This window comes from Chaetura pelagica, unplaced genomic scaffold, assembly GCF_000747805.2.
Source record: "Chaetura pelagica isolate M959 unplaced genomic scaffold, ChaPel_1.0 scaffold55, whole genome shotgun sequence".
Classification (NCBI taxonomy): domain Eukaryota; kingdom Metazoa; phylum Chordata; class Aves; order Apodiformes; family Apodidae; genus Chaetura; species Chaetura pelagica.
In genome coordinates this window covers 2478237-2487139 of record NW_009953571.1, presented here as the reverse complement: position 1 = coordinate 2487139, position 8903 = coordinate 2478237, and the positions used below count along the sequence as shown (strand labels likewise).

The following is an 8903-nucleotide window of genomic DNA, read 5'->3' as shown; positions in this document are numbered from 1 at the left end:
ATAGTTTTAAAGCAGAGGAATGTTTTAAAAAATTAGGTTTCTAAAGTTACTCCCGATTTTCAGATTTGTGAGTGCAACAGGGCCACACAGATTCTACTTTAAATCTCACTGTTCTTAAATCTTCAGTAATATTCTCTGTTTTAGCAAGTGCAGTGGAAGAGATTAGTTGTGTTGTCTTGCAATTTTAAGCAAGAAATAAAATTTTGGGTTTAATTTCTGATGGGTATTTCAGAGGCCACTATAATTTTGAGGGTAAGAAATACAATTGATTGGTTGTAAATTAATGCTTACACTCTGCTTGCAAGTTGCTTAATTGGTGTTACAGCTGCTGCCATGCCAATCTATTTGGAAATAGAATACAATGTTAGAATGCCTGTAACAGAAGCTGTTATAGGATGGGAGTAGCTTTAAAAATAGGAAATTCATAAAAGTGAAAAAAGCTAAGATGAATTTGTAACTGGAAAAAAGCTCTTTTTAATAGTAAAGGAGACTATTAAGTTTACCACAGAATGATTTCTAAACTGTTTTAGTGTGTGAAATGACACACAAATTGGTAAATATTCCTCTTTAAAAAGTAGTGTTTCTTCTGCCCATTTCAAACCCAGAATTAATTGCATATTGTTTATGTGGTTCATTCTTGAAACCAGGAATTTTTAAGGAAAGTTAAAAGCATTTTCCTTTTTCTCCTTGATAGCAAGTTGTAATATTGTCTGTCATCATTCCTGAATGTTAATGACAATACATTTAGCTTAATTGCAATCCAATACATTTTGTTATATCAGAATTATAATTTGAGGTTTTTTTAAATTCTTTTCACAGAATTTAAGCGAAGAATGATGGGATATTAATGCTTTCTGTGTACAGCCCCGTAAGGATCTTCTCTAAGGAGTTGCAGTAAGATAAACACTGAGAATTTTTCTCCAGTACAATGTGGTGAAGCGGAGGAACTGAAATTGTCCTCTTTTGTACAGGCTAAGGACTTAAAATGTTTGCTATTTTGTGAGCAGAAGCAGCTCTGGAGTGAATTGAACTTCTGAAAATGCGGCCATGGACTGGTTCCTGGCGTTGGATTATGCTCATCCTCTTTGCTTGGGGAACTTTACTCTTTTATATTGGTGGACACTTGGTACGAGACGGTGAGCACCCAGATCATTCTAGTCGTGAATTATCCAAGATACTGGCTAAACTTGAACGATTAAAGCAGCAAAATGAAGACTTGAGGCGGATGGCAGAATCTCTCAGGTAGGATCTAAGAGTAATTAAAACTTTTTAGAAAACAGTTGGAAAAAAAGATATCAGAAATTAAGAGTTGTTTGTGGCATTTTTTTTTTTGTAAAATAGTGTTTAAGTTTTAAAACTATAGGTGTTTTAATCAGTGCTATAAATAACTAAAAATATATTGCAAAAACCTTTAAACAAATAGTGTACATTTAGCTATGGTCTAATACAGTAATTTTTTAACAGTCATTTAATAGTGTCCAAGTGTTACTGTCACAATAACAGAGTCCTGTAGGTGATTAACTCCTCAATGCCAAACAAGTGCAATTATTATGACATTCAAACCAATTATAACAGCTAGTGACTTTTCTACACTTCTGCATGCAGAACTGGAGCAGCCAGATTTTAAAGTGCTGAAAACATTTGTACAGCTTCTTGAAGATAAGTGTAGACTTGCTGAAGATAACCTGCTGTAAACTACTGAATTATGTGAATTCTTTTAACTAAATTTTTTTGCTTGCCTTTCTCCTAAAATTGTAGCAGTACTTGTAAAATAGAAGGATCATCTCCCTTTTTAGAATTGTTACATTATAGATGGTTACAATTGAAAATGTTTTCTTTCACTTCTTCAGACAGCTTTTAACTTAGACTTCTGGTATTTCCTAAGAACCCACGGTAGAGAGCTACTTAGGGAGGATCTATGCCAGAGTCATATTGAATTTAAGTATGTGGGCAACAAGTACTGAGGCTTCATGTATTATAGGAAGTTAGAAAAGAGCAAAGCTCAACCAAAGTTTTACAGAACGAGAGGGTGATGTGTATTTTTGAAATCTCTAAATGAGCTGAAATCACCATCTTGTTCACACTACATAATGACAAGCACTAGGATGTATGTAGTCGTGGTCTGGCCAGAATCACCTGTGTAGAACATGGAAAACAAGGGGCACTGGCATTTCAGTCTTTATTGTGTCACCTGGGTAGTTCTTTCTTGGCAATGATAAACTGATTTTGGACTTGCTTTTGAATACCTTTTAGGAGAAGATGTCATTTTGGATCTTCTACCCCACTATTTTGCTTCATAAATCATAGGAAAAAATAAGTAATTGCACAAATCCATTTGTTTTCCTTATGAGAGTGTTTTGTGGTTCTAGTCCTGTTCTTCTTACCTTAAGTCAGTTTGTTTCTCTCCTTCATTTGAATTAAATCACACATATGGTCTCTTCAGCAGTGAAAAGAATACCTTGCCTCTTAACCTTGTTCTGATGTTTTTTCTGGTTGATTCGCTGTCTTTCATGCATAGCACAGCTATAGGATCTGGTAGACTGGGTAGACGTCCCCCTGCCTTACTGAAATTTTATTTCACTGCATTCCTTTCCTAGTGTTCTGGAAAGCACTGTAGATACAGCTGCCTGCTTGTGAGTGAGGCTTCTGAGTTTAGAATAACAAATAGTAATTAGTAAATAATATTGAACGTGTTAGCCCTGAAGAAGTTCCCCATTTGGTCCAGGTAACCTTTCTTGCTGTATGATACTTTTCATATCACATTTGATCTTGAAATTTTTCCCAATTGCTTCTTTTCACAAAGGGTGTGTGAGGAGTAAGGGCAGTAGGAGCTCTGTTTGTTTGGGATTTGGTTTTGTTTAGGTCTGGTGTTTTTTTCCCCAATGTTTGTATGTTTGATTTTGCAAACTACATAATGTTCTTCTTTTATATATATATTTTTTTAATATTTGTAATTTCTTACCCATATTGATCAAGAATAGTTATTATTTTTAATTGATTTTTTTTATGAGGTTATTTTAAGATGCTATATATTTTTTTTTTAATATGTACCCTTGTGCACGTTGGAACAGCCAAATCTTTTTGAAAATTGCCTGAAAAAAATAATCCTTTAGGAACTGTATACACTTCTGGGGTGCACTTCTGATGACTTAAAATTACTTCCCGCACCACTTAGTTTTTGCAGTGCATTTGAAAAGCCTTAGGTGAGAAGTTACCGTAGGGGTTTTTTTGCCAATATCATGCTTTGATAAAAACCTTATTTGGGGGCCATAAAGAGGCCCCCATATTAGTGATTCAGAACATAAATGGAATTAAGGGTGTTTTGTATTGCCTGAATTTTTGAAATTACGTGCATGAATATTGTGGTGTAGTGAGATTTGGAGTTTCCGGACTCCCTACTTTTTATAAACAATACTGTGTGGGCAAAGCTGGGTTAATTTTAGAAGCAGCCTAGATTCCATGAGTACAAAATAGCAATACAACTGAGTTTTTAATAGACTGTCTTTTCTACAATTTTTGTAGCTATTTAAGGGAAACTGGATAGGAAGTAATAAAGTATTACATAATGTTGTTTCATTGTTTGCCTGTATTGTAGTTTTACCTGAAAATTTTATTTACTAGCAGGATTATGATATGACTACAAAAACTGTCACTTTTGCATCTAGATGGTAGAAGGCTTTTAGGAAGAGAGCTTAAAATTATTACTTTTGTAATTTCTGATTTTCTTATCATCTGTGTCCTAGACTTCCTTTTCTGCAATACATGGCTGGTTCATTGTATTTGTGTTCTTCTTTGTGTTTTGCTGGGTGATAGTAAAATTCTGTCTTCTATGGTGTGCTGGTAGTATCTTCTCCTAGAAGATAAGCCTGGAAATATAGGAACCAGTAATTTTAGAGTTCCTTTCAGAGAAATAGGGGATCTTGTTAAATGTATTCATACCATATCCATATTAGTCATAAATTGCATCCCATATATATTTGCTTCCTAGAGTCTATTAAATACTGTATTTTGTAGGACCTGCAGTTCTTTGCGTAAGTATCATAGCCTATTTCTTATATGAATAGTTTTATGTGTTACAAAGTAGAACAGGAGTGGAAAAGGGTAAAATGTAATCAAATAATCCCGAACACAAGTATTTCTAGACATTATTCTCATAGATCTGAGTGTAGCTTCAGAAAGAAGAGGTAGGGTTTTAACTTGGAAATAACACAATAGTTGTTTTAATGTAGTTGACTCTGAGGTTGGGATAGAATCCAAACTCAGGATCAATTAATCATAAGCAAATCTATTAAAGTACTTCTGTCAATTACTCTGGGCAGTTGTGCCCAGTAACCCTGTAGTGAACATTGGAAGGGAATTACATAAGGGAATAGCTTTGGATTGATGAAAATTTAAATATTATTTTAAATTTGGAAGCTGAGGCTGTTGCACAGGCTAATGTGTGAGGGAGGAAAGTAATTGTGCTCTTACTGCTTTTTGTGCTATTCTGAATTAAGGGAAGGGATACTTCTTCAGTGGATATAAATCAGCACTGATCAGAACTCTTCTGGTTTAAATGCTGAAGATGCTGCTTGCTCTTTATTTGCAGGTAACATTGAGCATTTTCTTTCAGTTTTATTTTCTGAAGAGGTTTTATCTTAGAAGGATTGTTGAGGTTTAACCCTAGCCAGCAACAAAAAAATATGCACTGCTCACTCACTCACCCCCCACAGGGGGATGTGGTGGAGAATCAGAAGAAAAAGGTAAAACTCATGGGTTGAGTTATGGACCGTTTACTAGGACAACACAAGGTGAGAAGAAATAATAATTGTAATACTAATAAAAGAAAACACAGAGCAGTTGATCCATAAGACAATTGCACACCATGCAGGACCCACTGATGCCTACCACACTTCCAAGCTGCCATAACCCTCCCTTGGCCAACTCCCCAGTGTATATATCGAGCATGTCATATGGTATTGAGTACCCCCTTGGCTAGTTAGGGTCTTCTATTCTGGCTGTGTCCCATTTCAACTTCTTGTGAAAAATTGACTGTATACTAATGGAAACCAGGACAAGAGTGAAGTGACACCTTTTTGTTTGTTTGTTTATGTTGTTAGTGATCATTAATAATGAAACATAATTTTCTTTTTGGGAAAAAAAAAGAAAAAAGCCAATCAAAATGTGGCTTTAGTTAGTTATAAGCCTTCTAGGTCCATACAAAGAACTCAAGGATACAAATGAAAGAATGAGACTATTTGACTGTGGATACGTTAAATTTTACATTTTTCCTTTTGCTGATAAATTACTGTAACTTTTTTTGTTTTAATTTTTTTTAACAATTATTTTACACAGTATGGCAGTTCTCCTTGGAATATCACAATTAATTTTGAGTGGTTCTTTTTGCTTTCAGAGATTCAGATTAGAGATTGCCACTTTGCAGTTGCCCCTCTATGTTACCTGAAGGTGATGAGAAAGTGGTGGCAGTGATATGGATGATATAGACAGAATTCTTATTTTTGTCTTAGAGGGTATCTGGATTACTAAACAAGGGACAAAGCAGAAATTAGTATTCTCTGCAGCATAATCTTCCTGATATTTGAAGTTATGCAGTAATATCTTTATTTGATATGAGTTCACTATGGAAAATGGTAGGAAAGAACATGCAAAACATCACACCTGGTATGTAATTTGAAAAATAATTCAAACAAAACCACTACTTGGTACATTAGCATGGCTGCCCATGTAAGTGGATTATAATATTCTTTATTTTGAATTTATAACTTCATTTACAATATTGCCATAGCAATAAGGGAAGGATATTCTGTGCTAGATGCTTACTGGCCTGTTATTTTATTGTTGATTAGGATAATCATAGTTTAGATAAAGATACTTTAAACTTCTTAAATGTTAAGGAGCACATTGGTACAAAAACTTAAGTGTATGGTTTTCAATAAGATTTCTTGTTCATAAGTGTGTGTACAGAACTGTATTTCAGTAGGGTATCATACTATACATGTGTTGTAGAAACAAATTCACAAATGGATTGTTCATTAAGGAATTATATTTAGGGACTGCATATGTTTAAGATTAGAAGATTTTCCTCAGTTTTGTAATGCTCGTTCCCTCAATGCATAAAAGCAGATGTATGAGCAATTATTGATAATTTTTATTTATCATAGTAGCTTTAAAACACAGTATTTTGGAATTATTTAATGATCCCTAATTTGCTTTCATTAGGGATCATTAAGTGTGCAGAATTTTATACTAAATTTCTCTCCAGCTGTGTATCTTCCTCTTCTACTTCTCCCACGCCACTCTGAAAAAAGGGGCTTGAATGCTTTGCTTTGTGTGATCTACCTTTCTGATGCTTACATTAGGTATTTATTCCCTTCAAATGTTGTGAAATGAACTTTTCATCAGTTCCTAAATTTTTATTGGTATTTAATTATTCTGTTCTGAGAGTCATTAAAGTTAATGACATCTCAGTAGGATCTTTATAATGCTGTCATTTTTGGTTTAGGGTGAAAGTACTCCTTCTAACCACTGATTTCTCTATGCTAGAAGCATCCGTTGTCTGGCAGGCCGTCTTCCTATATGGTGTGTTGAAACTCTTTACGTGTGTGTGGAGAGAATATTCCTTTCTTTTTATGTTCATATTCCATTATGAGTTAAGAATTATCTCCACGTTCTGCAACAATTCTGTATTCTTTACAGTTCTCAAGACTTTTCATTACACATCGACTTCCTCTTTTCCTTTTCAGGGTCAGCTCTTACAACTGTCTTATAAAAGGTGGAATAATTTTTATCTCTTGTATTAATCAGAAGTGTCATTTCTCTAGAGACAAAAGAGATTTTTATTTTCCCTGCAATAATTTTTCATTTATGAGGCAAATAGAAGATAGTATCAAATTCCTATACTTTAATAATTTCAGTTTATTAGTATGTGGATTCAAGTTGAGATGATGAGCAAACTTCAGTAATACCATGAGGGCTGATTTATGGCTCATAGATTTCAGGATACATATTTCTGTACTTCTCCAATGCTCACATACTAGAGGTTTCACAAGTGGATGTTACAGTTGCTGATGTTGTTTTACGTGACCCGCAGTTTAGAGTTGCCATAAAAAATAATCACAATGATAGATTTGAGAAGCTAGGAAGGTGTTTAGAGTCCAGAAAATACATTGAAATCATTTTGTGCCAGTGTGTAGGAAGACAGCTTGAAAGTGGAGTTCCAGTGCTGGAGCTCTGGTACTCTAAAACTGTATAACTGGCATTCAAGACTAGAATGTATTTCATTGGTGAATATAAAAAGTAGCCAGAATTTGAGTCCTGTGAAGGCACATCCCTTGATTAGGCTTTACTTGTGTCTAAAAAATAGTCTGAGTTAAGCTGCTGCAAATACTATTTTCAGAATTAGAATCTAAGATTTGTCTGTTCAGTGAGTAGAAGTCTCATAAATAATATGGTTTAACACCAAGTTCAGTCTTTGTACTGCAGCTGTGTTATGCACTGTTTTTCTCCTATGGGACTGTGGTTTTAAAATATTTGTAAATGTTAATGTGTTTAATTTCTTCTAGTTTTAAGAAAATGCCAAGAAGGCTTATCAGCAAAACAGGATGGAACCAAAATGAGAAGAGAGCTGAATTGTTAATGTGAATAATTTATAAAATAACCATTATCTTTATAGGTCATATAATGTATTTACTTTCTATATCCTAGGATACCAGATGGTCCCATTGATCAGGGACCAGCTGCAGGAAAGGTACATGCTTTAGAGGAGCAACTTCTAAAGGCCAAAGAACAGATAGAAAACTATAAGAAGCGGACAGGAAATGGTTGGTAGATAAATTTTCTTTTATTTCTAAAACTTAACAATTAATTAAGCTACAGGTGCTGATGTTTTTTCTTTTCTTTCCCTCTTTGTTTTAAATAGGAGGCCTTGGAAAAGACCATGAAATTTTGAGGAGGAAGATTGAAAATGGGGCTAAAGAACTTTGGTTTTTTCTCCAGAGTGAATTGAAGAAGTTGAAAAATCTAGAAGGAAGTGAAGTGCAAAGACGCATTGATGAATTTCTGTCTGATTTGGGTCATCAGGAAAGGTACTTATATTGGTTAATTCTGCTTTTCTGTTGAAAGGATTATGGATTGATTTAAGTAGACTACTGATACACTGCTTAAAAATCTGTTAGGATAAACTGCTGTCATGTGGGCTAAAATATCTCTGAAACACACACATAAAATTATTACATGTATTTCATGGGACATAAAGTATATATCCAGCTTATATCACTACAGCTTAGAGTATGTCCCTTGTTATATTTTTATTTTTTTCTCAGAAGACCTTTGTCCTGAATTCCTGTTGTTTTCCAGTTACATCTGTTTATATATATGTGCATAGGAAAATAACAGCCTTACAAATACTTATTTTAGGTATCTGATTGTGCCTTTCATAAAGACTAGAACATAATTTACATTGTTCATTGGGATATGACATAATTGGAATTACTATAAAATTGGGTAATATCTTAATTTCAGGCTGAATTGTCACTCTGTAAAGTCACTTATTTTTGTAGTTGGAATCTAACAGACTATTCCAGCTCAAAATGACTTTTAATTACATTGTCATTATTATGTTGTTCAAAGATGTGTTGGAATTATATTTTCAGTTGTTGTTCTTTTGGCCTCCCCTTTTTCGAAGTACCTATTGTATTACACTAAAACATTTTGTATTAGTTTTTTAATTCTGAGCAAAGTTAATCCAGAAACTGTTAAAAATTCAGTGAAATGTCTGTAAACCTGTTATATTTATAACTCTGTTCCCAACAGGATTGCAATGGCAATTTGTGTCACATTAGTAAACAGTCATAAGAAAGTAGTTGAATTAACTTAATATAGCACCTTAAACAAATATCTCTTTC

General features: G+C 33.9%; 1 protein-coding gene across 2 annotated transcripts in view; it reads left to right on the top strand.

The window, feature by feature from the left end:
• The first annotated feature begins 1039 nt into the window (after positions 1 to 1039).
• Positions 1040 to 8903, top strand: part of FUT8 (fucosyltransferase 8 (alpha (1,6) fucosyltransferase)) — a 47439-nt gene continuing 39575 nt past the window's right edge. The window contains exons 1-3 of one of the 2 annotated variants that reach the window (XM_009999510.1): positions 1040 to 1242; positions 7705 to 7820; positions 7922 to 8084. In XM_009999510.1, the coding sequence (XP_009997812.1) occupies positions 1040 to 1242; positions 7705 to 7820; positions 7922 to 8084 (482 nt within the window). Of the gene's footprint in view, positions 1243 to 7704; positions 7821 to 7918; positions 8085 to 8903 lie in introns of both variants that reach the window. The other variant, XM_009999509.1, reaches the window with a different exon arrangement.